The sequence below is a fragment of the Chiloscyllium plagiosum genome, unplaced genomic scaffold (genome assembly GCF_037043375.1).
Source record: "Chiloscyllium plagiosum isolate Xiang-an unplaced genomic scaffold, Cpla_swu_hap1 HiC_scaffold_23, whole genome shotgun sequence".
Taxonomy (NCBI): Eukaryota; Metazoa; Chordata; class Chondrichthyes; order Orectolobiformes; family Hemiscylliidae; genus Chiloscyllium; species Chiloscyllium plagiosum.
Genome location: NW_028270161.1, coordinates 19,533,075 through 19,552,850, shown reverse-complemented (window position 1 = coordinate 19,552,850; position 19,776 = coordinate 19,533,075). Strand labels below are relative to the sequence as shown.

The 19,776-nt window shown below is 42.8% G+C and overlaps 1 protein-coding gene across 1 annotated transcript in view; it reads right to left on the bottom strand.

Annotated features, from left to right (window-relative positions):
- snd1 (staphylococcal nuclease and tudor domain containing 1) overlaps positions 1 to 19,776 on the bottom strand; it is an 890,588-nt gene that overhangs the window by 811,950 nt on the left and 58,862 nt on the right. The window contains exons 9-10 of the mRNA XM_043713955.2: positions 16,486 to 16,576; positions 1,306 to 1,419 (exon numbers count right to left, since the gene is read on the bottom strand). Of these exons, the coding sequence (XP_043569890.2) occupies positions 1,306 to 1,419; positions 16,486 to 16,576 (205 nt within the window). The remainder of the gene's footprint in view (positions 1 to 1,305; positions 1,420 to 16,485; positions 16,577 to 19,776) is intronic.

The window sequence follows — 19,776 nt, the reverse complement described above, 5'->3', positions numbered from 1 at the left end:
AAATTAACATGCAGAAATAACTGCACAAAATCATTTTCTTAAAAAAACCAATCACTAGCTTAGTGGCATAAACTTACTGGACATTGCAATAATAGAAAATGCCAGGTTATCAAAAATCTGAGTTCTCAATCCAGAGCACTGACTTGGGTAGCCAAATGGTACCAATGACAGGATTCCAGAATTGTGCCAAAAAAATACACTTTTCTATACTACATATGTGCATAAACATTCTCTCCCCAGTAGGGCCTGGCATGATCAACATTCCACTGAAGTAATGGAAAAGGGATGGCAGAACAGTTTTGATAAATCTAAAGGCATGTCAAGAGCAGCCAGTACCACCCACAAGCATATTACAGGATGAATTAAGGAGGGAAGAGTGCAAATATTGTAAGATAACAGTAAACAGTCAGCATTTGTGAATAGAAAATACAAGCTATTGGTTTACTTAGTGCACATTTATATGAAACAGGTCAGTCAGCATTAATTTTTCTCATAGTGATTGCAATATCTGTACAGTTGCATCAGAATGAAAAGATCATCTACCCAAGATGTAAAACCTTTCTTTCCCAAGAGATGCTGCCTGACACAAGTGCTTCCAGCATCTTACATTTTAAGAAAAAACAGAACATTTGAAGAGCACAGAAGATACAACAGAAGGTGCCATCAGTTTTGTGATCCAACAATCAAATGTCAATTGGCTGCTATAATCAATGAAAATTAACAGTTTTTTTGGGGGGGATTATTATTTTTAAACACAAAGTAGTCAGGATATTTCTTCTTTCTCTGGATACATTGATATTTCTATATTGCTAGTGACAAAATAGCTTAGTAGCATAGGTATATTGTGTTTTGCAGCAGCAATAAGTAAATGTTTCACACTCGACACATTCTCTCATTCAGGTGAAACAAGAGGATAACGTCACCATTATACAACTTGCTCATTTAATTGATAGCAAGATATATAGGTGTAACAAGCAATAATGATTGCTGCATTATCCTGAAAAACGTGGGTCTTTTTTAGTACAACAACAAGCGTAATTCAAATTCAATAGCCAGAGTTAACAATCCAATATCCAATACAGGGAGAAAATGAGGATTACAGATGCTGGAGATCAGAGTCGAGAGCATTGTTCTGGAAAAGCACAGCAGGTCAGGCAGCATTCCTGATGCCTTTCATCAGGAATCCTGATGCCCGAAACATAGATTCTCCTGCTCCTTGGATGCTGCCTGACCTGCTGTGCTTTTTCAACAGCACACTCTCGACCCTAATATCCCCCCCCATCCCATCTAAATCAGACTACTCACCTGGTTAACCTCTCCTTCGAGCCTCGGAGGCCGAATGCTGGATAGGTGGATGGTCTTTTGTTCACCTGAATTCAACTTTACCACCATTGCATCTGCATTCACGATTTGCATAACCTGAAACAAAAGAACAGATAATGGGATTATTTCAACAGACTGACTATTCTGTGCAATGTTCATTATGCATTCAGAACATCTGCAACATACATTTAATACTATTAAGAGCACCAGATACTTTTAATGGCTGTACAAATTATTTTCCAGCTGAAGATGAATCTAAGCTTCCAGCTCTACCAGAGTAACTGTTTTCATACCTCTTTTCCTTTCAGACATTCCTGAAGAATGACTTCATTAATTAAGTGTTTGGTCACCTTTAATACTATCTTATGTTGCTCAATGGCAAATGGTTTTGTATTACACTCCTGTGAAACTTCTTGGAGTGTTTTACTACTCTAAATCATTTGAGTTGGTTTTCCACTATTTGGCATTACAATAGTCAAAATACCATGGAACGATAATCATTAACTGCAGTACAGAAATATTGGGAATAGTCAAACATACCAAAATAAAAGAATTACACTCTTACTGTCCAACTTGCAAATACCTAGAGATTGTTTGTCCTAAACAAAGTCACTATGTGGCACTCAATCAAACACATAGATCTAGACCCAATGTAGCAGCCACTACAACAAACAACGGGAACTGGCAACTGAGAGCAGCAGGAACAGAACCAAATAAATTTCAGAAGGCACACTACAGCAGTGCAGTGCTTCATAGGAGGCTCAAAAACACTGAAGATGTCACCCAGACAGGGGATGAAACAATACTTAAAGTATTCATCCCAAATACACACAAGCCTACTGCCATTATAAGTGCCCACTGTGATCAATCCATGCATGCAGAATTGTACATCACACCAACTGAGAAATACAGCTCTTGAAGTTCTACATTGTCCTCTTATTGGTTATGGAGTTCTACTGCGAGAATGTGACAGAGGCCATAGAATAAGTATCCAATTCCTGCAGCAGGTTTCTTAATAATTGGATTGGAGTCAATCAAATTGGCTGAAGGTTGGCATCTTGAACACTGGAGACCTCTGAAAGGAGTCAAGTACATCATTCACTCAATACTTCTGGCTTAAGATTCATGCAAATTCTTCAGCCTTGCCTTTTGCCCTAATGCACTGTGTTCCTCACCATTTCTACTTGGAGAAAGTGAGGACTGCAGATGCTGGAGATCAGAGCTGAAAATGTGTTGCTGGAAAAGCGCAGCAGGAGAATCGACATTTCGGGCAGAAGCCCTTCTTCAGGAATGAGGAAGGGCTCATTCCTGAAGAAGGGCTCATGCCCGAAACGTCGATTCTCCTGCTCCTTGGATGCTGCCTGACCTGCTGCGCTTTTCCAGCAACACATTTTCAGCCACCATTTCTACTTAGTTTGGTTTTTAATGTCCATCACCATTGAAAACTGGATGTGGCAACTGAGCTTTGATCTGTTAGTTATGGGAGCACCTAAAACACATGTGTGCTTTGAAATAAGGCTGCATTGCTGATCAATGCTACTCCAGTGTGCAACTTTAGGTGTGTATGAGCAACTTTGGAGTTTTTGTTTAAAAGAAAACTCAGTGCTGTAGAACACTGGAGATTTACTACTGAATAATTTTTTTTTAAATCAAATCAATAACCACAGCAAGATCTGGACAATATCCAGGTTCGGGCTGACAAGTAGCAAATAACACTCACACCACAGATGCCAGGCAATGAGCATATCCAACAAAAGAGAATCTAACCATCACGTCCTGACATTCGATGACAATACCATTACTGGACCCTCCGCTATCAACATCCTGGAGGTTACCATTGAACAGGAACAGAACTGGACTGGCCATATAAATACAGACTAGAGGCTTGGAATACTATCGTAAAGACATCTTCTCGTGACACTGCCAAAGCCAGTTCATGACCTACAAGGCGCAACTCAGTACTATAATAGAATACTCACCACATGCTTAGATGAGTGCAGCTCTCATAATATTCAACAAACTTAAAAATCCAAAACAAGCAGCCCACTTGAACAGCACCACATTCACAAACATTCACTCTCTCCACCAATGTTCAGTAGCAGCAGCGTGCCATCGACAAGATATACTGCCCAGAACTTTACCAAGACTCATTAGACAACACCTTCCAAACACAGGACTATCATCTAGATGGGCAAGGGCAGCAAATTCACAGGAACACCACTGACTGCAAATTCCCCTCCAAGCCACTCGCTACCCTGACTTGGAAATACATCATTATTTCTTCAGTGCTGCGGAGTCAAAATCTGAAACTCACTAACAGCATTGAGAGGCAGATGGCTTAGTGGTATTATTGCTGGACTGTTAAACCAGAGACCCTCTGGGTGTTCAGAGTCTTGTAACCATCTGACTTCTCCAACACTGAATTAAGGAGGTTTGTTGAAAGCAATATTTTACTTTTTCTTTCCTCCTAGGTTCCACAAAAATATTGAAACAAAGGTGATTCTCTACTGTTTCTCTCATCTGTCCTGTAGATTCCACAACCAATAATATCAGTGATTCCTTAAACTTATTTAATCAGGTGCAATGACTAAGACAGCAAAAGGTTGGATCTTTCTTCTTGAGGTTTTCTATATTTCATTCTTGGTATCTCAGCCTCTCTTGGGTGTGAACTATGGAATGTCAGACAGCAAAATTCTACAATGAGTGCTTGGGAGGCATCTTCGCCTCTCAAGATATGGTTATTGCTGACAGTAGTTTTATTAATTTTTTTATATAGAAAAATGTAAAAATAATCTGAGAGAAGATCTTTTTAAAGGAGTAGTTACCGCTTTTTAAATGATTTCGAATACAAATGTTGGGGAGTTGTTTAGTTCAGAGGTGATGATGCAATAGTGACACCATACTTTATGGCAATGTTGTAAATATCTTTAACTGTAAGTTGATATTCCCACTGCCTCAGTGCCAATATCTTTGGGTAATGTAGAAGATGAGTCTTCCACGGCCTTTATAATGGTTAATTTATTGGAAGATACTCAACCCGATTTTTGGCTTTGCCTGTCTTGTGCTTCTCACTTCTTTCATGCTGTGATTCATTGTGTATATTCACCATCAAGAATGGCCACTTTGATGACTTGGAGGGTTTGTGGCATCTATAGATTTGTAATGCAGCGGAGGCTGCCAAGCAAGGCAAAAAGAAGGAAGAGTGCCCTCAGCTGATTCAGAAAGGGAAAAGTCTCAGAAAGCCCTTTCTAATCCTTGAAATCGAATGAATGAGTCACAAGAAATTACCATGATTGAAAGATATTTTGTCCAGTTTATCCATTTGATTTTTTTGTGACTGTGATGCACTGAGGAAGTGATTGCCTAGTGGAATTATCACTATACTACTAATCCAAGTAACTTTGTGGGAAAATGTGTTTGAATTCTGCCATAGTGGATGGTAGAATTTGAATCAATAAGAATCTGGAATTAAGACTAACTCACTATGAAACCATCGTCCATTGTTGTGAAAACCGACCTGGTTTACTAATGTCCTTTTCAGAAGAAAACTGCTATGGTTGCTTGGTCTGGTCTACATGTAACTCTAGACCCACTGCAATGTAGTTGACACTTAACTGTCCTCAGGGCCATAAATGCTGACCTAGCCTGAGGCAGCCACATCCCATGAATAGAACAAAGAAAATTACTACATAGGACAGGTCCTCCAAGCCTGCGCCGATTCCGATCCCCTATCAAAACCTGTCGCCTATTCTCTCAGGGTCTGTATCCCTCTGCTCCCTGCCCTGTGCATGCCGTTCCTGACTCATTACAAGACTCATTCCTGGGTTCCATAACCTAAGCTGGCATTCCAGCAGAGGAATACTATCAGAAGAGCCACATTTTAGTCATGGTGCTAAAGGCAGGCAATGTTTGTCTGTTCCAGTAAGTCAAATATCAAAATTCCATGGCACTTATGAAGAGCTAAAAGTTCTTCCACACCAATCCCAAATTTAAAACATGAACTGACCATCTTCTTATGGCTGTGGAGTTTTGCTATACTTAAAATGACTGGAGTATGATATGACTGCACTTCAAAATAAAGTGATTAACAATTATTCACAATCAACAAGGCACAACATAAAATACAAAATTTCCTGTCTTCACCCCACGATGACATTCCTTCTGAATTGCTGTCAGGTTACAAGAGAACCTGGTTTTGAGTAATGTTGATCTACCATGTCAATTGTTGAGTTTAACAAAATAAATTACAGCTTGTATCTGCTTACCAACTTCCCAAAATGTCAAATGGGTTTAAATTGATTGCTTCAGATCTTCAACGGATTCGAACTTTACCAGTGAAGCACCAATTCCTTAATCAGATTTATTGCCTGCGCCATCACAAACTTGCATTTGGTCAATCAATCCTATCTAATTAAACCTCACTTTCATCATTCCCCATCCAAGTGACATGTAAAATATGTGTCAAATCACAAGTCCTTCACTCCACCTCCAACTCAAGGGCTGGTTGTTAAAACTCATATGAAAAAGATCTAACAGCAAATCAAGTGTGAACTGTACTGTGTAATGAGGTACCAACACCATTATAGAATGGATTGCATCAAATTATTCAACCTTAGTCCAAAAAATTACAATTAGCCTCAGTACAAATGAAATAGGAATGAATGCATAATGAGGTCAACACGCATGTCCATTTCCAAATGCTCTCCAGTGACTACTGCTGTAAAATTCTCACACATTCACAATGAACAAAGTACTCTCAATGTAGAAAGTCATTGTAGCAATTTCGTGAGATTTGGAGAATTTACATATTGGACTATATCACTTTCAAAGGTAGCACGACATTAATTGACGTATTAAGGTAACCACAGTTATCTATGGTTCAACAGCACCCTCTTGTGTCAACACAAACTCCACAGTCTACAAATCTATTTTACTATATTTCAAAGCTCTCCATCGATAAAAATCACAACACCAGGTTCAAGTCCAACACACTAGCTTTCGGAGCGCCGCTCTTTCATGAGGTGTTTGTGGAAGACAATTGTAAGGCACAGAATTTATAGCAAAAATTTACAGTATGATGTAACTGAAATTATACATTGAAAAATACCTTGATTGTCTGTTGAGTCTTTCATCTATTCGAATACCATGATAGTTTCACTTCTTTCATTTGTAAATCACAAAATTTTTTTTTGAAGAAGTTGCATTCTCAGGTTAACTGTAACAATTGGTGTTAGCTGGACAATATATTGACATATTGTTCAACATATTGTCTAGCTAACACCATTGTTACAGTTAACCTGAGAATGCAACTTTTTTTTTAAAAAGTTGAGAGATTTACAAATGGAAGAAGTGAAACTATCATGGCATTTGAACAGATGAAAGACTCAGACAATCAAGGTATTTTTCAATGTATAATTTCAGTTACATCATACTGTAAATTTTTGCAATAAATTCTGTGCCTTACAATTGTGTCGTCCACAACCACGTGATGAAGGAGTGTTGCTCCAAAAGCTACTGTGCTTCCAATTAAACCTGTATGATTATAATCTGGTGTTGTGTGATTTTTAACTTTGTACACCCCAGTCCAACACCAGCATTTCCAAATCATAGAGTTGAGTCACAGATGTACAGCACAGTAACAGACCCTTCGGTCCAACTCGTCCATGCTGACCAGATATCCCAACCCAAGCAGTCCCACTTGCCAGCACCCGGCCCATATTTCTTCAAACCCTTCCTGATCATATCCCCATCCAGATGCCTTTTAAATGTTGCAATCGTACTAGCCTCCATCACTTCCTCTAGCAGCTCAATGTCCTGTACAGCCGCAGCAGGACCTCCCAACTCCTATACCCAATACTCTGACCAATAAAGAAAAGCATACAAAATGCCTTCTTCACTGCCCTATCTACCTGTGACTCCACTTTCAAGCAGCAATGAACCTGCATTCCAAGGTCTCTTTGTTCAGCAACACTCCCCAGGACATTACCATTAAGTCCTGCTAAGATTTGCTTTCCCAAAATGCATTTATCTAAATTAAACTCCATCTGCCACTTCTCAGCCCATTGGCCATCTGATCAAGATCCCACTGTTATCGGAGGTAACCCTCTTTACTGTCCACTACATCTCCAATTTTGGTGCCATCGGCAAACTTACTAACAATACCTCTAATGCTCGCATCCAAATCATTTATATAAATGGTGAAAAGTAGTGGACCCAGCACCGATCCTTGTGGCACTCCACTGGTCACAGGCCTCCAGTCTGAAAAACAACCCTCCACCACCACCCTCTGTCTTCTACCTTTGAGCCAGTTCTGTATCCAAATGGCTAATTCTCCCTGAGATCTAACCTTGCTAACCAGTCATCCATGGGAAACCTTGTCAAACGCTTTACGGAAGTCCATATAGATCATATTCACCATTCTGCCCTCATTAATCCTTTTTGTTACTTCTTCAAAAAACTCAATCAAGTTTGTGAGACATGATTTCCCAAGGACAAAGCCATGCTGATGATCCCTAATCAGTCCTTGCCTTTCCAAATACATGTACATCCTGTCCTTCAGGATTCCCTCCAACAACTTGTCCACCACCGACGTCAGGCTCACTGGTCTATAGTTCCCTTTCTTAAATAGTGGCACTGCATTAGCCAACCTCCTGTCATCCAGCACCTCACCTGTGACTATCAATAATACAAATATCTCAGCAAGGGGCCAAGCAATCACTTCCCTAGCTTCCCAGAGTTCTAGGGTACACCTGATCAGGTCCTGGGGATTTATCTACTTTTATGCGTTTCAAGACATCCAGCACTTCCTCCTTTGTAATAGGGACATTTTTCAAGACGTCACCATCTATTTCCCTACAGTCTATATCTTCCATATCCTTTTCCACAGTAAACACTGATGCAAAATACTCGTTTCATATCTCCCCCATCTCCTGCGGCTCCACGTAAAACATGCCTTGCTGATCTTTGAGGGACCCTATTCTCTCCCTAGTTATCCTATTGTCCTTCAGGGTCAAAACCCTTTGGATTATCCTTAGTTCTATTTGCCAAAGCTATCTCATGTCCCCTTTTTGCCCTCCTGATTTCTCTCAAGTATATTCTTACTGCCTTTATACTCTTCTAAAAATCATTCGATCTATCTTGCCTATACCTGACATCTGTTTCCTTCTTTTTCTTAATCAAACACGCAATTTCTCTATCATCCAGCTTTCCCTACCCCTACTAGCATTTCCTTTCACCCTAACAGGAATATACTATCTCTGGACTATCATTATCTCATTTTTGAAGGCTTCCCATTTTCCAGCCATCTCTTTATCTGCGAACATCTGACCCCAGTCAGCTTTTGAAAGTTCTTGCCTAATACTGTCAAAATTGGCCTTTCTCCAATTTAGAACTTCAACTTTTAGATCTGGTTGATCCTTTTCCATCACTGTTTTAAAACTAGTAGAACTTTGGTCACTGGCCCAAAAGTGCTCCCCTACTGATACCTCAGTCACCTGCCCTGCCTTATTTGCCAAGAGTAGGTCAAGTTTTGCACCTTCTCTAGTAGGTCCATCCACATATTGAATCAGAAAATTTTCTTGTACACACAAATTCCCTTAACACTATGACAGTCCTAGTCTATGTTTGGAAATTAAAATCCCCTACTATAACTACCCTTTTATTCTTACAGATAACTGAGATCTCCTCACAAACCGGTTTCTCAATTTCGCTTCGACTATTAGGAGGACTATAATAAAATCCCAATGTGATGACCATCCCTTTCTTATTTCTCAGTTCCACCCAAATAACGTCCCTGGATCTATATCTGGGAATATCCTCCCTCAGGACAGCTGTAATGCCATCCTTTATCAAAAACTTCACTCCCTCGTCTCTCTTGCCTCCCTTTCTGTCCTTCCTGTAGCATTTGTATCCCGGAACATTAAGCTGCCAGTCCTGCCCGTTCCTGAGCCATATTTCTGTAATTGCTCTGATAACCCAGTCCCATGTTCCTAACTATGCCCCGAGTTCATCTGCTTTCCCTGTTACGCCTCTTGCATTGATATAAATGCAGTTTATCAGTTTTGCCTTGTTCTCTGCTTTGTCCCTGCCTGCCCTGACTGTTTGAATTGCTTCTTTTCTCAACTGTATCAGTCTCAGATTGATTTCTTTCTTCACTATCTCCTTGGTCCCATGCCCCCACCTTAAATTGTTTAAATCCTCCTGAGCAACTCTAGCAAATATCCCTGCCAGCATATTAGTCCCCTTCCAGTTCAGGTGCGATCCGTCCTTCTTGCACCACTTCTACCCCAAAACAGCTTCCAATGATTCAAAAATGTGAATCCTTCTCCCATTCACCAGCTCCTCAGCCATGCATTCATCTGCTCTATCCTCCTATTCCTACCCTCATTAGCTTGCATGACCAGGAGTAATCCAGATATTACTACTATCGAGGACCTCCTTTTTAACTTCTTGCCTAACTCTCTGTAATCTCCCTTCAGAATCTCATCCTTTTCCCTTCCTATGTCGTTAGTTCCAATGTGTACAATGACATCGTGCTGGTCCCTCTCCCCCTTGAGAACATTCTGCACCCTCTGAGACATCCTTGATCCTGGCACCAGGGTGGCAACACACATTGTGATTTTTCGCTGCTGCAACAAAAACATCTGTCTGTGCCTTGAACTAGAGAGTCCCCTAACACAACTGATCTCTTGGAACCTGACGTACCCCTCACTGCATTAGAGCCAGTCTCGTGCGACATTCCCCTGAGAATCCACCCCCTACATTTTCCAAAACATCATATTTGTTTGAAATGGGAATAGCCACAGAAGACTCCTGCAAAACCTGTTACCTTTCCTGGAGTTAAAGCATCTGTGTGACTGTATCTGAGACTTTTCCCCCTTCCTATGACTGCCATCCATCATATCCCCTTGTTCCTCACTGCCTCTAACTGTCTCTCCAACCGATCCATTCGATCTGATAGGATTCACAACCAACAGCATTTATTGCAGATATAATCCTCTAACACGTAATCTCTCCCTAAACTCCCACATTCGACAAGAGGAGCATATCACTCTGCCAGAGGCCATTTTTGCTTCTTCCAAAGTACAGACCCAGAAAATAGCACTGTCTTATTCCTCTACAAAACACTGCTCCAGGCTAACTTAATACTTATTGCTTATACTTAAGAGACCTAATCAAGAGACCTATCTCAATAAAACATATCAAGAAAGCACCCACTCTACTCACTACTGCAGACTTACTGTAAGGCCACACTAAAACATATTCACTTATCGATTTCTGTGCTGTGACAAAACAGGTTCCTCCAAGACTAGTTGTGAATATCACTGTTTATTAATTTCCCCAGGTGCACTCCGATGTCCAGCGATACGTGAATTTAAACAGCAAAGACAGTAACTGCGCAGGTTCACTACTGTGTCAGTTAGCAGTGCAGGTTTCTTTTTTTCTCTCTCTCGCCTGCACTGAACTCACCATGTGCTGCCTTTGTCTGTTTCTCTCCCTTTTAGAAGTGCCGTAATAGAGTCACAGATGTACTGCACAGAAATAGACCCTTCGGTCCAACTCAATGCCGACCAGCTATCCCAACCCAATTTAGTCCCACCTGTCAGCACCTGGCCCATATCCCTCCAAATCCTTCCTATTCATACACCCATTCAGATGTCTTTTAAATGTCACAATCGTACTAGCCTCCACCACATCCTCTGGCAGCTCATTTCATACACATACCACCCTCCGTGTAAAAGCTTCCCCTTAGGTCTCTTTTATATCTTTCCCTTCTCACCCAAAACCTATGCCTTCTAGTTCTGGACTCCCAGAAGCCAGGAAAAAGACTTTTTCTATCTAACCTATCCATGCCCCCTCATAATATGTAAACCTCTATAAGGCCACCCCTCAGCCTCCGACGCTCCATGGATAAAGGCCCCAGCCTGTTGAGTCTCTCCCTGGAGTTCAAATCCTCCAATCCTGGCAACATCCTTGTACATCTTTTCTGAACCCTTTCAAGTTTCACAACATCTTTCCGATAGGAAGGAGACCAGAATTGCACGCAATATTCCAACAGTGGCCTAACCAATGTCCTATATAGCCACAACATGACCTCTTAACTCCTGTACTCAATACTCTAATCAATAAAGGAAAGCATACCAAACGCCTTCTTCACTATCCCATCTACCTGCGATTCCACTTTCAAGGAGCTATGAACCTGCACTCCAAGGTCTCTTTGTTCAGCAACACTCCCTAGGACCTTACCATTAAGTGTATAAGTCCTGCTAAGATTTGCTTTCCCAAAATGCAGCACCTCGCATTTATCTAAATTAAACTCCATCTGCCACTTCTCAGCCCATTGGCCCATCTGGTCAAGATTCCGTTGTAATCTTGTTTTAACTTCTTTGCTTCTCCAAAGTTCCAAAATAATGCAACAGCATTAAAAAAACAGTAAATGCTGCTCCTGGACTTTGACGCTTTAATATTGCAGTATTGAGGTCTGATAGTGCAGTTCTAATTCAAAGATCACTACATAGGTTGCAGCACTTGTTTTTCTTCTTGACCTCAGCCTGTAACATTATCAAATCCACAACACACAAGGTAAATATTCAAACAGCTAAACCAGCTTACTAAAAATTAATACACATACATACAAGTGTTTCACCAATGTGACCCTACATAAGTGCCAAAAGGCAATAAGATAGTACTGTCTCTCTGCAGTGGCCCAGAAAACAAAGTCTTTCTCAAACCACATTCAAGGATATTATGACCAGTGACAGAACAGCAGAAACAAATAATAGCTGGAAATAGTCATGTTGGGAAGCACTTGTGGAGAGAAGAATAAAGTTAAAATTTGAGATCTATGATCTCTCATCTGAACGAACAGTTGATTAAACGGACATCCTGATGAAAAGTTAGAGATAAATTGTTAAGTCTGCCCCTCTCTCCTCAAATCCTTACTCACTTGCTCAGTATTTCCCACATTTCTCCTTGTTGTTCACGTTTTCAATATGCACAGTTTTTTCCTTTTTGTACCAGTATCACGCAGGAGGTTTTATGCTTTTCAGCCCAAGAATACAGTGACTTAACAAAAAGCATTTTTACAAACAGCTCTGCCAGTAAAGATATTCCTCGGTGTTTACAATACTGAGTCAATTCTAATATTATGATGAATTGAGTAAACAAATCAACAATTAAGACTTCATCTTTTTGAGTTAAAATGTTGTGGATTCAGATTACACTACAGGGTCTGGAGTGCAAAATCCAAGTCCTGCATTGTTGGGGATGCTGACTCTCTGATGGAGATCTGATGTGCAAATCGGCATTGTGCGCGCACCATTCTAAGACTTCCTGTTCTTTTGTGAAGCATAAAAATAAGGAGCAAACAATAACTTGCGTAAGTATCAAGAGGCATTTTCAAATGTAGAAAAACTTTGAAGCCATTATACATACATCAGGATCCCTACAAAAAGCAAAGTGAATACCAGGTAAACTTTGATTTGATGCTGGAGAAAGATATGCATATAGAGCTAACCAAAGGAGTCCACAGCTGTTTAAAAAAACACACTAGGGCAATTAACATTTGCTTCAAAAATCAGTAAAAAAAAACAATGCCTCCAGTTAACATCTCATGCAAAGACTGGTCTCTCCCATTACAAAGAATATAGCTGAGTTTGTCTCCTTGCATTCTGGTGTGGTATCACTTCTCAATTCCTTCTGACCCAGGGCAGTACATGAGCAACTGTGTCAAACTTACCATGTGAAGATTAGATTAGATTCCCTACCGTGTGGAAACAGACTCTTCGGCCCAACCAGTCCACACCGACCCTCCAAAGAGTGACTCACCCAGACACATTTCCCTCTGACCTAAAACTATGGGACAATTTAGCATGGCTAATTCTCCTGATCTTTGGACTATGGGAGGAAACCGGAGCACCTAGAGGAAACCCAAGCAGACACGGGGAGAATGTGCAAACTCCACACAGACAGTCGCCCGAGGCTGGAATTGCACCCAGGACCCTGGTGCTGTGAGGCAGCAGTGCTAACCACTGAGCCATTGTGCCGCCCCGATCATCAATTATCAGTAATCTTTGAGAACTTTGAATCTTTACAATTGCATAGAGTTACGATCCCACCCTCTGATGACCTCTTCCCCCGCCTCCAACACACCCCGTGCTGGCCTCTTACTCGCCCTCGATCTCTTCATAGCTAACTGCCGCCGTGACATTGACCGCCTAAACCTCTCCATCCCTCTCACTCACTCCAACCTCTCGCCCTCGGAACGTGCAGCCCACCACTCCAACCCCAACCTCACCATCAAACCGGCAAACGAGGGAGGCGCGATGGTAGTTTGGCGCACTGATCTCTATATTGCTGAGGCTAAACACCAGCTCGCGGACACCTCCTCCTACTGCCCCCTCGACCATGACCCCACCTCCCACCATCAAACCATCATCTCCCAGACCATCCATAACCTCATCACCTCAGGGGATCTCCCATCCACTGCCTCCAACCTCATAGTCCCACAACCCCACACCGCCCGTTTCTACCTCCTGCCCAAAATCCACAAACCCGACTGCCCCGGCCAACCCATTGTCTCAACCTGCTCCTGCCCCACCGAACTCATTTCTGCATACCTTGACACGGTCCTGTCCCCCTTAGTCCAAGAACTCCCCACCTACACCCTCCACCTCTTCCATGATTTCGCTTCCCCGGCCCCCAACGCCTTTTTACCATGGACATCCAGTCCCTATACACCTCCATCCCACATCACGAAGGCCTCAAAGCCCTCTGCTTCTTCCTTTCCCGCCAAACCAACCAGTACCCTTCCACTGATACTCTCCTTCGACTGACTGAACTGGTCCTCACTCTGAACAACTTCTCCTTCCAATGCTCCCACTTCCTCCAAACCAAAGGAGTAGCCATGGGCACCCGCATGGGCCCTAGCAATGCCTGCCTCTTCGTTGGATATGTGGAACAGGCCATCTTCCGAGCTACACTGGCACGACCCCCCACCTTTTCCTCCGCTACACTGATGACTGTACCGCCGCTACCTCATGCTCCCACGAGGAGGTTTAACAGTTCATCCACTTTACTAACACCTTCCACCCCGACCTCAAATTTACCTGGACCGTCTCAGACTCCTCCCTCCCCTTCGTAGACCTCTCCATCTCTATCTCGGACGACCGACTCAACACGGATGTATACTATACCGACTGACTCCCACAACTACCTAGATTACACCTCCTCCCACCCTGCCCCCTGTAAAAACGCCATCTCATATTCACAATTCCTTTGCCGTATCTGCTCCCAGGAGGACCAATTCCAATACCGAACAACCCAGATGGCCTCCTTCTTCAAAGACCGCAATTTCCCCTCAGACGTGGTTGACTATGCTCTCCACCGCATCTCCTCCACCCTTGAACCCCTCCCCTCCAATTGCCACCAGGACAGAACCCCACTAGTCCTCACCTACCACCCCACCAGCCTCCAGATACATCGGATCATCCTTTGTCATTTCCGCCACCTCCAAACGAACCCCACCACCAAGGATATATTTCCCTCCCCACCCCTATCAGCATTCCGGAAAGACCACTCCCTCCGCGACTCCCTTGTCAGATCCACACCCCCCACCAACCCAACCTCCACTCCCGGCACCTACCCCTGCAACCGCAAAAAATGCAAAACTTCCACCCACACCTCCCCCCTCACTTCCCTCCAAGGGATCCTTCAATATCTATCACAAATTCACCGGCACCTCCACGCACATCATTTACTGCATCCGCTGCGGCCTCCTATACATTGGGGAGACAGGCCACCTACTTGCGGAACATTTCAGAGAACACCTCTGGGACACCCGCACCAACCAACCCAAGCGCCCCGTGGCTGAACACTAACTCCCCCTCCCACTCCGCCAAGGACATGCAGGTCCTTGACCTCCTCCATCGCCAGACCATGGCAACATGACGCCTGGAGGAAGAGCGACTCATCTTCCGCCTAGGAACCCTCCAGCCACAGGGGATGAATGCGGATTTCTCCAGTTTCCTCATTTCCCCTCCCCCCACCTTTTCTCAGTCCCAGCCCTCAGACTCAGCACCGCCTTCTTGACCTGCAATCTTCTTCCCGACCTCTCCGCCCCTACCCCCTCTCCGGCCTATCACTCTCACCTTAACCTCCTTCCACCTATCGCATTCCCAACGCCCCTTCCCAAGTCCCTCCTCCCTACCTTTTATCTTAGCCTGCTTGGCACACCCTCCTCATTCCTGAAGAAGGGCTTATGCCCGAAACGTCGATTCTCCTTCTCCTTTGATGCTGCCTGACCTGCTGCGCGATTCCAGTAACACATTTTTCAGCTCTGATCGCCAGCATCTGCAGTCCCCACTTTCTCCTAGTCAGATAATTAAATCTGAATATGGTGAAGAATCAGTTTATGTCCACGGAAAATATAAAGGATTCTTAATGAGAGCAACTTCATAATGATAGTTCCGCAAAAGGTAAAGCTTTACAGGAGCAGCAGAACAAAAACATAGTTTAAACACTTCAGGGATTTGTAGCTGCAAGTCTGAACACAGTGTTTTCCTTCCAATGGAGCAGACCTTGGAGGCCTGATTGATCAATACAAACTTACGAGGGGCATAGACAAGAATAAATAGGAAGAAATTTTCCACAGTCGAGGAGTCACCAACCAGGAGAGAAGGTAAGAGGCAGGGTGCTTCAGGAGAAATTAATAAGAATTTTTCACCCAGAGTATGGTGAGTATCTGGAACTCTGCCTGAAAATGTGCTAGAATCAAAAAGCTTGAATGCTTGAAAAATAATAGCATTGAAGGATACAAGCCTACTGCTGGAAAATAGGACTTGAGCAGCTATGTGATTGATAATCAGTGTGGACATGATAGGCTAAAGGACCTCTTCCCATATGACTCTAACAACACCAGGTCTCAGCAACATACTATAAGGTACCACACCATTTAAAGTGGAATAAAGAGGGGAAAAAAATCAAAACTAATCACCTCTGCAAAACTACAATTTTATGTCTCCACGCAATCATTTACTGACAAAAGCAATGAGGTTATGTCAGTAAGATGCCCACAACATCTTCAATTCAAAGCGAGAATATATACTTGAAAATAAAAACCGAGCACTTATCCACTCCCCATCTACTGATGGGCAGAACACTAACCTTGGCCACAAAATGCTTGTCCTTCTGATCCATGTTAGCTGTTGGAGCCACATAATCTTTCCAGATCCGGATTTTACGCTCTTTAGCAGATCTATCAACATAAGAGAGATAGAGTATTCTGAGTGATATGAAGGTTTATCTTTAGCTGAAGAGTTGGTCTGCCAGCTCAGCTGAGATATGGTCCATCAGCAGCAAGACTGAAAATCGTTCTTCCCAAACCTTAAAAAAGGGATCAGGTTGCAAAGGTTTATGAAAAGAACTCCCAACCTTTGTGATCAACAGGTCACAATGTGCTACTTTATTTTTTAAGTTCAGCTATGCTGGTGACTTCTATTGTGACATTCCAGGTCCATCCTTCAATACCTTGGACCTAATCCTCGAAGATGCTACAACGAGTACATGGAGTCTCACAATGAATCCCTCTAAAACTATACCCAATATATTCCACCTCTGCAATTCTGGTGCATATATATATGATGGTCAGAAACTAAAGCATGATTCCAATCCAAAATACTTCAGTAACTCTTGATGGATCTTTGCCAATTTAGGAATATATAAAGAAAACAGCAAACCATACAGAGTCAGAAACAACCAGGGGGCACCTGCCACTACACTCCACACCTCAGCAACTATCCTAACTCCACAGCAGAGTATCACACATCTGTGTGGCAAAGGTCTCACACATACATCTTACACATAATGCACATTACAAATGGAGCATTCCATTCAACATCCCTCACCTGGTTTCTACCATCACAGACATCAATTCCCTACACATCGACCAACCAATGAAAACCCGAAGTTGCTGAAACCATCAACGCTGCACACCAATTATCACTCCACAACAACCTGGCCAATGTACCTACTACCTGCCTACTAATTTGGCAGACCAAATGGAACAAACTTCCTCAGAGCAGTATTTACCAGCAGGCATCCTTTAGATCATGGAATCGGAAACAAAGTTACCAACAAGTTCCTTCTCACAAATCTGTTTGTTGAATGGCAGACTTTGAATTATCTCAGCAAGAGCAGCCACACTACACAGGTCTGGAAGTACAGAATTCAGAAGATCACCTAAACAAGTTGAACTTTAGTCCACTTTGAGCCATACCTGCTAGACCAGTAGTGGAGAAATTTCAAAGGAGTAAAAGGTTCAAAGAAGTACATTCTATTCATCAAACTTGTTCCCAAAGCAACTACTTAAAATTGAATATTGTAAATAGGAACAGGTGCTTAGGAAAAATTGCTGAACTAATTCGACTATCAGAGGCTGGCAGCTAAAGGAGACTTTGCCCTGTGTTACAAAGATACGTGCAACATTGAGGTCGCAATGAGCAAAGGAACAATTCAACTACAAAATTATTTCCTTTGCCATCCAATGCAGCAAACGACAATCCTCCCAACCACTACCGGATTCATTCTTCCCATTGATCAACCAGATAGTACCCTCTAGCTGTCTTCACCTATCCCCACTTCACCACCCTAGCCCCACCAGTCCCTTTATCTGCAGCTCCCCCAATACCCATCCCCAGTCCTGAAGAAGGGTTACACCCGAAACATCGACTTCTCCACATCCTGATGCTGCCTAGCTTGCTGTGTTCTTCTAGCATCCTGCCTGTCTACAAAGGAACCTCAATTATCCAAATATCAGATTATCTGAAGGAGATCTCGAGGTCCTGATGGAAGCATGTCTTTGGTGTAATGTTTCTAACACTGTTCACATCTTTTGTTTACAGTGATTAAAAGTGAACTCAGCTTACTGAAATGCTGCTGAGAACAGTCCTGGACATTAATGGGAGCCCAGGCACTGCCTCCAAATGACTGACTATCCGCCCTCTCTCTCTCTCTCCTCACACACATTTTCCCTGGAGTTCTACACAGGTGTGTTCCCTAAACGTTCCTTCCCCAGATAATCTCTCCAAACTGTCCTGTATAGGGCAAAAGTGGAACCTGCCAAAAAGTTGCAGTAAAACATGTGTGCATACATATGCACATGCGTGCATACGTGTGTGTGCGCGCGCGCTATTTGGAAACTCACCCCCCCCAAACAGCAGCACCAGCCTTGTTGTTGGTTCCCAGTCCAGCTGCCCCGGAGATGGAGTGGAGGCAGGCAGGGATATGGACGGTGTTGGATGGGTCTGGGGAGGAAGGGGGGTGTTGGACACAGTTATGGAGCAGGCAGGGATGGGGGAAAAAGGGGTGGAGTTGAACAAGGTTGAGGGCTTTTGGGGGCGAAGGACGGTGTAGGATGGGGTCAGGGGTGCAGAGGCTTGCTGCTGCCTAGTCTCCTGAACGTGGAGCGGACTTAATAGCAAACTCAGAGCCCCAGAGGAAAGGCATTGAATCTCTTAACCGAATAATCAATTATCCAAACAAAATATTCGGATAATCGAGGTTCCTCTGTACTTGGATTCCAGCATCAAGTTTTTTTGTCTCCATCCACTAGATGGCAAGCTTGCATAGTTTATTCACTAATCTTCCACAGCATCATCACCACCACTTCCACAGCGTAGTCACCAATTAAGTCATCATAATTCAGGTGGACGGGTATCTTAATGTGTATTCAAAATATAGCTTAAGGGAATATTTGCACTAATGAACATATTTTAAAGCTTGCACAGCTGACATTTCCAGGGTTCTGCATCTCCTCTTCTCCAACAGTTCTGACCACAGCCTCATTATTTGCACAGTTCAATATGAAAACAAGTTCATCAAAGCACAGGAAAATAAAATCTGAAGAGTAGGATAGAGAGGCGAAAATGGAAGTTGGGCACAGATTTTGGAAAAATATCAGTCAATGTTGCTCTTGGTATGCATCAGGATGGACTTAACATGCACAAGAGTCAATATCTTGTTCCCACTCATTCAGCAAATGTCTCTCCTCCGCCCCACCCCCGTAATGGTTTTAAATTTTCTTGACACCCTTCCAATCACAGCTGACAATATCAGACTTTGAGTACAGAAAGATCTGGGCAAAAAACTGAAACAGTTGGTGGCGATGGGGGATAAAAAGGGCAGACACAACCAGAACTGAAGATTGTACACTCATGATATTTTCCAAAATGTAAAAAAAAGAGATGATTGCAGGAGGTGGAATCAACAGAGGAGCGCAAAGGAAATAGCGGCAACAAAGGGCCATACAGCCTGCAAAATCATTTAACAACAGGAGTGATGTTCTATTTCAAGACAGTTTTTCCTGAATTTGACACCCATCAATTCACTTAAAAAATCAAAAGCCTACTAAATGGGTCTTTAATATCCTGAACTGAATATTCACAGCATTTTGGGTAG